Raw genomic sequence first — 14,028 nt, forward strand, 5'->3', positions numbered from 1 at the left:
CCGGAAAACAGTGGTCACAAAACGGTGTGAACTTCCCAGCCTTGTGCGAGCTAAAGGCTCCAAGGGAGCAACCCCGCTAGGAAGCGAAAGGCAGGGCAGGAGCGCTACGCATCTCCAGCTTGCCCAGTCCCGCGTACCCCTTCCCCAGGTTTTCCACCCAACCCGCTCGGCGCAGAGCTAACGCGCAGGCGCACGAGGGAACGCCGCACCTCCTCAGCGCTCAGGGCGGGGCGACTCTTGCGCGCGCTTCCCCGACGCCTCCCGTGATTGGCCAGATTGCAGGGCCATCAGGGCCTCAAGGGCCAGGAGGAAGCGGAGGGGCGGGGCTAGCGCGCGCGTGCGCGTTGCTTTAGCTGGTCCTCTGCTGCTATTGCGTTGCAAAAAAAAAAAAAAAAAAATTGTGACTCGGGCGCCGTGGGCCTTCTCTGGGGCAGCGAGCCTAGAGGACAGCGTCCCGCCACCCGAGAGACGGTCCGGCGGCGTCGCGCTCCCGATGCCGATGCCGCCCGGGCTCGCCGGAGTCCGGCCGACGGGATGAGGGAAGGGCCTTGAGAGTTGAGGGCCGTGCGGCTAAACGTGTTGGCTTCGGCCGCCGGGCGTTTGGCAGGGCGTCGCATGGTCCCGGCCGCCGTTCAAGCACGACCCCCGAACCCTAGTGACAATCCTGGGCCGCCGCAGCCCCGCCTCGGCGTGCGTGGGGGCCGCCCGGGTGCCCCGCTAGTCGTCCTGCCTCCCGGAGAGCCCGGCGCGTGCAGCATCCCCACCCCCTGGCCTCCCTCCCTCCCACGGCTCTCACGCACTCGCACTGATTGTTTTGCCCGCTCCCGCCGCCGTCGCCGCCGCCACAGGACCAGCGGCGCTTGTGCAAACCGGGAAGATGGCGGCCGGCGGCGGCGGAGGCAGCAGTAAGGCCTCCTCCTCGTCGGCCTCGTCCGCCGGGGCCCTGGAGTCCTCGTTGGATCGAAAATTCCAGTCGGTGACCAACACCATGGAATCCATTCAGGGCCTGTCTTCCTGGTGTATAGAGAACAAGAAGCACCACAGCACGATCGTCTACCATTGGATGAAGTGGCTGCGGAGATGTGAGTGTGGGGGCACCGGGAAGGGGGATGCTGGCGAAATGGAGGTTGTGCGGCCCCCGATCCTCGGGGCTTTGCCCGCGGAGCCGCTGCATTCAGTTGGGGTTCCCATTACAGCTCGGGCGCGGGTGCCCCCGAGCCCAGACTCCATTCCTAGGCAGGGTTGCCCTGGTCTGCAGGGGGCTCATTGCTTGGAATTTTTCCGCGGCTCCTTTGGCGTGACCTTGGGCCGTTGGGCCTAGACCCACGGGCGTCCGCGGGTTTCCCTCCCGAGCTTCGGAAGGTGTCCTGTTGATTTTTCTGAGCCTTCACGGAAATCGTAGCGTCCGTTCGTTCCTTCGAGGCCTTGGCGTGTTGGCGATTTCTGGGTTTCCTGGTCGTGGAGCTCTGAGCTGTCCCTTTCCCCGGGACCTGCGGGGCCGTTCAGGGTTTGCTGTCGCCGCGACCCTGGGGCTGTGCCGATCGGGGAAGGGGCCTTCTCCTGGCCGGCGGTGCTGGGAGGAGGTGGCCTGTGAAGCGGGCTGAGCGCCGACGGGGCTGGGAGGCGGCCACCTGTTTTCCCTTCACCTGTATGTGTGCAGCAGAAAAGTCAGGCTCGCTGGGAAGCTGTAGTCGGCATCACCGTTGCTACCGAAACATACACTGTCTCCGGCCACTTCCAGCCACCTGAACTACATTTTAGAGAACCGAGTTGGTTTGCATAGGCAATCAAAATGGGGCGTGTAGGCTTCTCAGTATTTATTTTAGCATATACGTTCCCCCCCCCCCCCAGTTATAGTTTCTTCTTCCCTTCAACCTGTGGGGCTCTCCCCGCACCGCCGCTTTAGTGTAGAAAAGCGGTCTTCTAAAACTATAGATTGTTAAACTGGGCGTGGTGGCTCACGCCATTCTGGAGGCTGAGGCAGGAGGATTGCCACAAGTTTGAAGTTTGGGCTATATAGTAGATTCCAAGCAACCCTAATCCCAGTTCCATACATATTTATTAGAGTTTTAGTTTGCTCTCCCCTTTTCTAGCCTCTTGCCCTTGCCACCCATTTAACAGTTTGCTTATTGCACCGCTGTCTTTGCTTCTGGAATAGTTTTGAGTTTGCTTGTTTGTGAACAAAATTAAAGGCCCCAAACTTGAAAGCTTTTGTATTTAAAGTTATTGATGGGACAGTTCTTTGAAATACAGTGCTGAGAAGGATACTCAAGAAAAAGACAGATTAGGTAATCTCTGTTGACTATTATCAGATCTCTTCTTCATTTATTTCTTGCCAAATTAGAATCTGCAATATTAAATAATGCTATTACCTTCAAAGATTCACATGTTAAGTATCTGCCGCATGCCAGCCGTATCCTTAAACCTTTTAATGTACTTTATAATCTAACTTATAACTAAGGAAATTAGGGCTCAGAAATGTGATTTTGCTAAAGGTTACTCAGTAGAATGTATTTAGGATTCGAGTCTGTCATTAACTCTGGAGCAGTGTTTGATGTTTTGGGTCCATCAGTGTAGTAGACAGTGCTGATGTGACGAGATCATCTTCCACCCTGTCTTCAGTTAGGAAGCAGCCTTCATTTCCTGCTGTTGCTCCCTGGTCCTTAAACTCTATGCTTATGCCATTTTCAAGAATAAGTTGGTTCCTATCTCTGCTTTGTGGGATCACAAGTGACAATGCTGTTTTTTTCTTAGTCAGCAATGAGACCAGAATTTTTCCTGCTCTTTTTTTTTTTTTTCGAGACAGGGTTTCTCTGTGGCTTTGGAGCCTGTCCTGGAACTAGCTCTGTAGACCAGGCTGGTCTCGAACTCACAGAGATCCGCCTGCCTCTGCCTCCCGAGTGCTGGGATTAAAGGCGTGCGCCACCATCACCCGGCTTTTTCCTGCTCTTGCTGCTGTTTTGTGTCTGAGCTTATTTCCTTTGTTGGTATGTTGGTACTGAGAGTAGGAGAGCAATATTTCATTTCAAAAGTACATTCTACACAATGTAAATAAAGTTAAATGCATTTTTTTTTTAAAAAAAACCTGCTGGAGTGGAATTTAACTTTCTAACATAGCTGAGAATAATTTGTGGACATTCATTCACATTTACACCTGATGGATTTCTGGCTTACGGAACCTGGGTGCTGAAAAGTAAGACACAAATAGTTTTAGGCTTGCATTATCACTTATTTTTGTGTAGATCTTGACAGAGTTTGGTTGCTAAGTTTGCTTAGGCAAAATTGTGAGGTAGGTATCTGGGCATTTCCAATCCCTGTCCATTTTCCTGATGTCACCTTTGCTTCTCCCTTTTCTTTTGACATCGGTTCTTAATCATTTAGACCTCAGTTAACTTTAAGTGACTGTGCTATAGACGTTCAGGAGATGTTTTCTTTCTGTCATTTTATGAGGCATCTAACCCAGGGCCTCCTGAGTTCTGTGCAAACAGTCACTACCACTAGACTACACACACCTCAAGTCCACTGTTTCCTCAATCTTACGATGTGTAGTAATAACAGGCTTTTTTATGCATTGTAATGAAAACAATTAATGAGCAAGCATGCTTTCTGGAGATGGATTCGATAGACAGGTTTCATTGATTTCATCTAGGTATGTCTGTAACATTTGTTATCTTCTGTCTGAGCTGCCCTGGCTGGTTTGATACTGAGTGTGTCGCCCACATTGGTCTCAGCCTCCCTGTTGCTGGTTGGTAGTTCACCACCGTGCTTGTTTTCTGATGTGGTCTTTCTACATTATGAACAGATAGTAGGCCTCTACTTTTTTTTTCTCTTTTAAAGACACGGTCTCTCTCTGTGTAGTCCTGACTGTGCTTGAACTTGCTATGTAGACCAGGCTAGCCTCAATCTAAACGAGATCAGCCTGTTTCTGCCTCTGGAGTGTTCAATTAAAGGAGTGGGCTACCAAGCCCAGCTCATGCCTCTTCTTTTTAACCTTCCAGTGATATTGTTGCAGTAGAGTTAAGTTTTTTGTACTGTGGCCCCTCCAAGAGCCTGTGTTACCTGTCCAGCCTTCTTCAGCTCCTGCCACCTTCTCTTGTGGATCTCACTTCAAGTATTACCCTCCTCAGGAAGGCCTTTTCTCATTACCTTCAATTCCTATTGTTTCTTTCCTTTTTTTCCCCTTTCTTTTTTCGTTCAGTTTTTTCAAGGTGGGAACTCATTATCTATCTCTGGCTTGCCTGGAACTCACTATGTAGACCAGGCTGGCCTCAAACTCACAGAGAAGCCTGGGCTTGCTTGCCATGTCTACCAGGCTGATTTCCAATTCATTGTGATCTGCCTGCCTCTGTTTCCTGAGTGCTAGTATTTAAGGCATTCAGCACCACACCTGGCAGGCTTATCATCTTATTTTCAGCATGCTAAATTACTGTATTTACTTGTTATATCTTTATTACCTATTTTTCTCAATTGTCAGGGTTATGTCTTGTTTGTCCCTATATCCCCAAGCACTGGATATAGATCAGTAAATATTTGCCAAAATAGTATTGCAAAATGAGTAAAAAAATACTCCTGGCCTGGTTGCACATGCCTGCAGTCCAGTCACTTGGAATTCGAAACAGGAGAATTACAAGTTTGAGGCCAACCTGAGCTATACAGTCTCACCCCCAAAAAACTTGAACAATTTTTTAAAATTCCTGATTATGAAAGTGTTTATAATTTAGTGAAACATTAGGGATGGCTTGCTTGCTGGGTCAGGATGTATTATATTTTTTCTCCCATTTTAAGTATAAAACAAGAGTCAGTACAGAAAGATAGAAAAACCTTAGAATTAGAGCTATGTTCAGATCCATTGATTCATCCTGGGGGTGTAAAGTACTTAAACCATGGTCTTTATCTTAAGAGATAAAGAGATACAGGGAGCATTGTACTCACAGAATTTATGGGCTGAGTTTAAGGAGATAATGCATCTATCTTAGTATAGAATTAACCTACAGAAACATGAATTATTTTCTGCTGAGATCCTTAGCTTTGCTTGGAGTACTGAGGTGAAGTTACCCCTCTGGGAGAGACTTAGATCAACCTCTTAGTGAATTAGAAGGTGGTCTGAACAAAAGGGACAAAAGTGAAACCCTGTTTCCTGAAGCCTTTGTTTTATCTTTTAAAAAAATGATTTATTGCTGGAAGCAAGGACCTGTATTTTGAGACCTGATTTTATTTATGCAATCTTAAGTTCACAAGTAAAATATTCACCTTTGCAGGGCAAGTTCTGCACCTAGGAAATTAGCCTAGTGAGACCTGCAGGCCCCAGGCTTTAGAAGCCTTGAACATTTCCTTTATTAGTGAACAATCACAGACCCTCAGTATTTCCTTATCAGCTAGGGACGTCTCCAGACCTGAATTCCAGCAGACCTGACACCCTCCCCAATAATAAAGTGGCACCTGGATCAGAAAGCCTGTTTTGCTGTCATTTCTTGAGTCTCTTGTCCCCTCCATTCCTTTTTCTCCTCTAGGTTTATCAGGGACCCCTATTCGTATCCCGCTGGCCGGGATAATTTATTTTTATTTTTATTCTACACATGTGCCTGCCTTGGGGGGTATGTGAGTTGGATTCCCTGGACCTTGGAGTTGTGAATGTTGATGTGCATGCTGGGAACTGAACTCAGGTCCTGTATAAGAGCAGTATGCACTCTTAGCCACTCAGACTCAGACTCAGTCTTTTTTTTTTTTTTTTGAGACAGGGTTTCTCTGTGTGATAGCTTTGCTGTCCCGGAACTAACTCTTGTAGACCACGCTGGCCTCACTCACAGAGATCTGCCTGCATCTCCCTCCCTAGTGCTGGGATTAAAGGCGTGTACCACCACTGCCCATCTCTTATTAATAATAATATTATTATTATTTTATTTTTTTGGTTTTTCTAGACAGATTTTTCTCTGTAGCTTTGGAGCCTGTCCTGGAACTCGCTCTTGTAGACCAGGCTGGCCTCGAGCTCACAGAGATCCACCTGCCTCTGCCTCCCGAGTGCTGGGACCCCCCCAGCTCCATCCCTTATTTTTTTTTATTTTTTATTTTTTTTTTTTTGGTTTTTTCGAGACAGGGTTTCTCTGTGGTTTTGGAGCCTGTCCTGGAACCAGCTCTTGTAGACCAGGCTGGTCTTGAACTCACAGAGATCCGCCTGCCTCTGCCTCCCGAGTGCTGGGATTAAAGGCGTGCGCCACCACCGCCCGGCCCTTATTTTTAATCATTGAGTGGTTTGATATATTTTAGGAAACAAAAATGAAAATTTAAATGAGTTCTGCAGGAAAAGTAGAAGTCTTAATTAGCAATCAATTGTAAACCAAAACATTGCATAAGACTTCATTCAGCTATTAAAGAATATATATTTTTGCATTTATCTGTTTTGAGGCCCAGGGGTATATCCATGCCACAGTGCATGTATGGTCAGTCAGAGGATAACTTGTAGGAGTCAGTTCTCTTCCTTCATCCTGTGGGTTCCAGGGATGGAACTCAGTTCATCAGGCTTGATGATTGACTCCTTTCCCACTTGAACAATCACACTGACCCTTCAGCCATCTCTAGTTAAAATTACAAAAAATAGAAAGGCAACTAGGTATAATGGGATTTGCTGTAATCACAATATTTAAGAAGCAGAGCTAGGAGGATTAAGGCTAATGGAGGACCTGTCTACAGAAGAGAGAAAGGGAAAAAAAGAGGAAAGGATAAAGTATTTCTATAGTGCAGAAAACTCCAGATAATTTGCTTCTTATTCAAGCCTAGCCCATGTAGATTAGCTAGAATATTGAGGTATTGTGTCTCTTATTTTAATCTTTTAGGTTGGTAGAGGTTTGTTTTGTTTTTGAGCTAGGGTTTCCTGTAGTTCCGACTGACCTTATACTCCTTATCCTCCTGTTTCCAGTGGTGGGATTGATTGTATACTATGCCTCGCCTTTAAAAGTATGGCATAACCCAGGGATGAACTGTGTGGTGTTGGCTGTCCTGGAACTTATTATGAAGACCAGGAGACTAAACTTAGAGATCCTCCTGCCTCAGCATCCTGAGTGTTGGTATTAAAGATATGCCCTGAAAACCTAATTTTTTTGTTTTTATGTTTTTAAATTGACATAAAATTGTACATATTTATGAACACACACACACACACACACACATATATATATAATGTTCAAACCAAGGTAAATATTATCTCCTCAAACACGTATCTTTGTGGAGAATGTTGAAGTTTTAGTATTTACTGTGCATGTGTGCGCACACTATGAGTATATGAGTGTGTATGAGTATGAGTGTATTGAGTGTGTATGAGTGTTTTCCCTGCCTCCGTGTGTGTGTATGTGTGTATACCACTTGAGAGCTTGGTGCCTGCAGAGCCAGAAGAGTGTTGGTTCCCTAGAACTGGATACAGCTGTTTGTGATCTTCCATGTGGTGCTGTTACTGCTCTGTTGTTGCTTTTTTGACTCTAGTCCAAACTAGCCTGGGATCACAATTACTGTCTTTTTTTTATTTAATTTTTTTTTAATGTGCTGCCTTGGTGCTTTGCCTGCATGCATATCTGTATGAGGGTGTCGGGTACCCTGGAACTGGAGTTGCAGACAATTATGAGCTGGTATGCGGATGCTGGGAATTGAACTCCTGTCCTCTGGAAGAACAGCTAGTGCTCTTATGTGCTGAGCCATCTCTCCAGCCCCCCACAATTACTATCTTGATCTATGCAATGATTTCCCAGTTCAAATTTCAGGTTCCAAAGTGGACCATAGGTTCCTCTGTAAGAGCAGCAATTGCTCTAACCATTGAGCACTCTTTCCAATCCTAAGGTTTTAATGTTTTGATTTGGTTTGGTTTGGTTTTTCGTGACAGGGTTTTTCAGTGTTGCTCTCTCCTGGAACTCCCTCTGTAGACCAGGCTGACCTAGAACTCACAGAGATCCACCTGCCTCTGCCTCCCAAGTGCTGGGATTAAAGGCATGTGCCACCACTGCTGTGTTTGTTCAGTTTTTTATTCTTTCCCCACGGTGGGAGAAGTACTTATTTGATGTTCTGAAAATCATGTCTGTTTTTATCAATAAAAAAGGGAAAACAAGTTGAACATATTTAAGTTTCATACTAAAGAAAAACCTCTCTAAATGTGAGGTTCACTTACATTAAGTAATGAAAAAGTTTTGGTCATATAATGTTTGAGATACATACTAGTCAGTAGAGAGTTCAGTCTTATGGGATAAAAGAGTTTGAGACTGAGCTCAGAATCTTGAGATACCAGAGGCATGTGATCTCCAGTACCACTGAACTTAATCCCAACCTGCTAGTTTACCTTTGGTTTTTATACTTATCAAAGACATGACACCATTTTGTGCAGGTCTGGTCTCTTCCTTCAACTGTTTACCTTCTTGTAATCTATCTGTTGCAGCAGATACTTAGGCTAGATTTGTAGAGTATACTAACAATACTACCACACATACCCAGTGTATGACTAATACAGGTATTGAACTTTGAGTTACAGAATACTTTTTGTTTGTATTTTGAGATGGAGTGTTATCTATGTTGTCATTGAACTCAGGATCCTCTTGCCTCAGCCTCCCAAGTAGCTAGAATGAGAGGAGAGACCACAGCATCGAGCATTTATCTACATGTATGCGTGTATACTGTATGTTTGTGACTCACCATGTGGATGTTGGGAACTGGACTTGGATCCTCTGGAAGATCAGCTAGTGCTCTTGACTACTGAGCCATCTCTCCAGACTGTTTTCTTTTTTGTTTTTTTCGAGGCAGAGTTTCTCTGTATAGTTCAGGCTGTCCTGGAACTAGCTCGTGTAGACCAGGCTAGCCTCAAACTCACTGAGCTCCGCCTGCCTCTGCCTCTGCCTCCTGAGTGCCAGGATTAAAGTCGTTTGTCACCACCACAGTTGCTCATCATTTCTTTGCATTTAGAACATTGAAAATCCTCTACAAGACACTGGAAAGTTGACTTAGCAGTTCAGGGTGCTTGTTGCTCTAGCATGAAAACCAAGTTTGGATCACAGAAACTATATTAGGCAGCTCAGCTCCAAAGAGTCTGATGCCCTCTTCTGACTTCTGTGGGCACACACAAGTGCACATGCATTCACAGAGACACAGATATATAAAAAAGAACAGAAGAACTTGTATGAGCTATTCTGAAATGTAGTTGTTGTCGAGCATAGTTTCCTTACTGTGCTGTAGAACTGGGGTTTGTTCCTCCCTCTAGCTGCACTCCTGTGCCTGTTAACCATCAGAAATATTTACAGAACACCTGCTGTGCTAGCTACTGTCTGGGCACTAAGATCACAGTGGGCAGGGCATTTTCCTGTCGGACAGCTTACTCTAGTGAGTTGAGACAGACAGCAGATGCAGTGAATAACAAGTTAATTAAATCTATGGAAGGTGATAGATGCTATCAAACAGAAATGGGGACTGCAGGGTGTTAGAGAGGTTGGAGTATCAGATTAATGTGACTGAGAAGGTAACCTTTGAGGAAGAAGGCAAAAATTGGGCAATGTATGTAGGGGGTGGCTTGGTTGGTATACAGGTGCTTGCCACCAAGTCTGACAACCTGAGTTCTGTCCCCAGGACCCACATGGTAGAAGGAGAGAACTCCTGTGGGAATTACACACACACACACACACACAGGAGAGAACTCCTGTGGGAATTACACACACACACACACACACGCGCGCGCGCGCGCGCGCGCGCGCGTGCATACAAAATAAATATAATAAAAAATATTAATAGCCAGGTTGGAGAGATGAATCAGAGGATAAGAGCATTGTCTACTCTTTCAGAGGTCCTGAGTTCAATCCCCAGCAACCCCAGGTCTTGTGAATTCTAGGCAAGCCCTCTGTGAATTGAGCCATATCCCCAGCCCAGAACTTTTATACTGAGAGCCATTTAGCAAAGGAGGGATAGTAACTGATTTATGATAGTATGGTGTACATGTGTCTGACTGAATATGTGCTAGCTCGTGTTTGTTTGAGACAGTCTTACATAGCCCTTGCTAGCCTTAATGATCTTGAACTGGTCTTCTGCCTTTGCCTTCCAAGTGCTAGGATCACTGCTGTGTGACTGTGATAGAATCTTGGATATTGTGAATGCTAGACAAATATTCTACAAACTCAGCTATAGGAGCTGGAGAGAGGGCTCGGCAGTTAAGAGAGAGAGGACATGAATTTGGTTCCCAACACTCACATGGTAGCTCATAGCTATCAATAATAATTCCAGGCCGGGCGGTGGTGGTGCACGCCTTTAATCCCAGCACTCGGGAGGCAGAGGCAGGCGGATCTCTGGGAGTTCGAGGCCAGCTAGTTCCGGGACGGGCACCAAAACTACAGAGAAACCCTGTCTCGAAAAACCAAAAAATAAAAAAAAAATAATAATAATAACTCCAGTTCCAGGGGATCCAACATCTTCTGTCTTCTGTGAGCACCAAGCACACATGTGGTGCGTATACATACACAGATAAATACACATATAGAATAAAATAAATCTAACAAAATGAGCTATATTATTTGCTTCTGATTTAAGTGTTTAAAAGGTTCTTCTGGTTGCTGCAGAAACAAGGACACCAGTTAGCTAGATGGCTGGTGTAATCTGTTGTCAAATGTTAATGGCATGGGTCAGCTTGTGGAGAGAGGTGATTCAAAGTAATCTTGTGTTTTCTAGGCAGATCCCACCAGATAGTTGTTTTAATTAGTATTGTTATATAGCCCAATCTGGCCCTGAACTCACCATGTAGCCCAGGCTGGCCTCAAACTTCTGTCAGTCTTCTTGTTTCAGCTTCCTGAAAGCTGAGTGTAAGTCATGACATCTGGCCAACAAGATTTATTCATTACTTATATCTTATTGGTAGGTATTCATTGAAAGTAGTGATGGGTTTCGTAAGAACCTTTTCATACAGGGAGATCTCATGTTTTTGGATGGATTCAATATGGAGTAAGAGTTGTCTCAATGACTTTGATTTTTGCCTCAGCAACTATAAGGAGTTAGTGGTTACTGGTGAAGGTTGCAAGTAGAGCAGGTTTTGAAGGGTAGATGAGAAATTTAGTCTTGAAGCCAGGTACAGTGGCGCACACTTTTATTTTCAACACTCAGGAGGCAGAGGCAGGCAGATTTCTGTGAGTTGAAGGCCAGCCTGGTCTACAGAACAAGTTCCAGGACAGCCAGAGCTGTTACACAGAGAAATCATAAAAAAGAAAAAGAAATTTAATTTTGAATATGTTAAATTTTGGGGTGTCTTGTTTTTTAAAATACCTTGAGCTACATACAATTCACAGGTGTAAGTCCCTCATTTGCAGTTGTTTTAATGTATAATGTGCATTATTTAAATCACCATAGGACCTGGAAAGTTAAGATGTGAGGACTGAATTTGCAGCCAGCCAGGGCTATGTATCAGCAACAAAAAACATGTTTAATATATTCCAGACATAATAATTAAGTGCTCTTAGCCCCTGAGCTCTTTTGCCCCTGAGGTCTTTTGCTAGCCCATCATGCCTTAAACTTTTCTCTTTTAATTTTATGTGTATGAGTGTTTTGCTTGCATGTATGTATGAGAACATCAGTCCCTAGGACCTGCAGAGGTCAGGAGAGGGTGTCAGATTCCCTGGACTGTAGGTACGGTGGTTGTGAACCATCATGTTGGTGCTGGGAACTGAATCTGGTTTTTGATTTTTTTGCAAGAACAAAGCCATCACTCCAGCCTATTATTTTTTTTTTTCTTTTTGAGAACGTCATACATCACTTCCACCCCTTCCTTCCCTCTAAATTCCTCCCCTCTCCAAATTCATGGTCTCTGATTATTGTTGTGTGTGTGTGCACGTGTACATGTATATACGCTTACTGACTCAGTATTGTTCCTATGTCTAGGGCGGACATCCCATTTGGGATCTCATCCATGAGGGAAACTAATTTTTCTTGTCTCAGTAGCCATTGACCACCTGTAGTTTTTTCTAGGATAGGGACCCTAGGGAAATTTTGCTGTCCAAGTTAGCATACTGACTGTTGTCATGCTGATCTTGTTCAGGCAACCATTTTTTTGAGGTTTTATTGGTTTATTTTCCCTGCCATTCCTAAGGTACACAATTTAGCTATAGATGTCCTGTGCCTCTGGCTCTTAAATCTTTTACCCTCTCTTTCATGATATTCCTTGAGCCTTAGGTGTGGAAGTTGTGTGGTAGATGTGTTGGTTGGGCAGCTTACAGCTTCTTATGTTCTGTGTTTTACCAGTTGTAGGTGTCTGTTGCTGAAAGAAGTGTTATTGATGAAGGGTGAGAAGACCGTCTGAGCCAGAGTTCAGAATGCCTCCAGTTACTTACTTACTTAGTGTGTGTGTGTGTGTGTGTGTGCGCGCGCGCGCGCTGCACTGCGTGTTTGTGTTGCACATATGAGTGCACTCACGCTACGTCATTTATCTGGAGGTTAGAGGACAACTTCCATCACATGGGTTCCAGGGTTAGAACTGTCATCAGGCTTTTCGGCATCTGTTGAGCCACCTTGCTCCCTCTTTATTTTTTATTTTTATGTACTTACTTTTGTAGCACTAGGAATTGAACACAAGACCTAGCAACATGTGGGGCAAACTGCTGCTGCTTCCTTCTGTCTTTTGGTTTTGAGACGAGGAATTAATGTATGTAGCTCATGTTAGTAAAAAAAACTGTTAGTATTTCCTCTGCCTTGGCTTCCCTAGTACTGGGATTACAGATGTGCACCATTGTATCCAGCTCAACTAACTTGTGTGTGTGCGTATTCATATGAATGGGTGTACTAGGTAGCCTTCATCCAGAGAGCATCCTTGGTGGTGTTTTTTTTATTTATTTTTTAAGATTTATTCTTTTAGTTTTTGTGTTTGAGTTCTTTGCCTCCATGTCTGTATGTCTACTCTGTGCTTGATGTGCCCACAGAAGTCAGAGCTTCTGGAACTGGAGGAGTCACATATTGTGAACCACCATTTGGTGCCAGCAATCAAGTCCTCTGCAAGAGCAATACTGCCCTTAACTGCTGAGGACCCCCAGTCTTTTTTTTTTTTTAAATAGACAGGATCTCTTACTTGTCAGGGCTTACCCCTACACAGCTGCAGCTGGCTCCTGAATGCCTTAAGCTGCATTTTGTTCTCAGGACCTTCTGTTTAACATATGTTGAATCATGTTTGCTTCTTAAAACCTATGCAAAATCTGGTTAGAAAAAAACTTGGAAAACTGCAGTATTCTGATCGAGAATTTTCATTTGGCATTATCCTTTTGGAGGCTTAATTAAAATGTTTTGTGGACATGGAAATCAACTTGCTAAGGTGTAAGAACAATAAAGAAGTCCTGAATAGAAGGGAAAGCGGTCCTTAATATTATTAGTAGGTTGACAGACGAGCTCTCGAGGCTACCTCCAGGTTTTGAAGAAAAACTTCACAGTGTAGCGAAATTGAACTTAAGGTTTTTCTGTCTGAGGGGTACAGAATAAATTTATACATATGATGTTTGGGTCATGTTCTTTATTTTTCTGTCTTTTTTCTTTTGTTCTCTAATTTTTTTCTAAGTTTTAATTCTTTTTAGTTTTTTGTTTCATTTTTTTGTTCTAATTTTTTCCTGTTTCTTTGTTCACCTAGCTTAAATACATTTTAAAGAGATTTATTTATTTATTATGTATACAGTGTTCTGTCTGTATGCTTGCTGGCCAGAAGAGGGCACCAGATCTCATTATAGACAGTTGTGAGCCACCATGTGGTTGCTGGGAATTGAACTCAGGACCTCTGGAAGAACAGTCAGTGCTCTTAACCTCTGAACCATCTCTCCAGCCCCCTAAATACATTTTTTTAAAAAGATTTTATTTATTTATTTATTATGTATACAACATTCTGCCTCCATGTATGCCTGAATGCCAGAAGAGGGCGCCAGATCTCATTACAGATGATTGTGAGCCACCATGTGGTTGCTGGGAATTGAACTCAGGACCTCTGGAAGAGCAGCCTGGGCTCTTAACCACTGAGCCATCTCTCTAGCCCCCCTAAATACATTTTTTATAAGA

At 44.3% G+C, this 14,028-nt stretch overlaps 1 protein-coding gene across 6 annotated transcripts in view; it reads left to right on the plus strand.

Moving 5' to 3' along the window:
* Positions 1–343: 343 nt before the first annotated feature.
* Positions 344–14,028, plus strand: part of Rprd2 (regulation of nuclear pre-mRNA domain containing 2) — a 53,303-nt gene continuing 39,618 nt past the window's right edge. For 4 of the 6 annotated variants that reach the window (XM_075978143.1, XM_075978145.1, XM_075978144.1 and 1 more), the window contains exon 1: positions 345–1,082. In XM_075978143.1, the coding sequence (XP_075834258.1) occupies positions 878–1,082 (205 nt within the window). In that variant the 5' untranslated portion in view covers positions 345–877. Of the gene's footprint in view, positions 1,083–14,028 lie in introns of all 6 variants that reach the window. The other 2 variants (XM_075978148.1, XM_075978149.1) reach the window with 1 other exon arrangement.

Source organism: Microtus pennsylvanicus, chromosome 7 (assembly GCF_037038515.1).
Source record: "Microtus pennsylvanicus isolate mMicPen1 chromosome 7, mMicPen1.hap1, whole genome shotgun sequence".
NCBI classification, from domain to species: Eukaryota; Metazoa; Chordata; class Mammalia; order Rodentia; family Cricetidae; genus Microtus; species Microtus pennsylvanicus.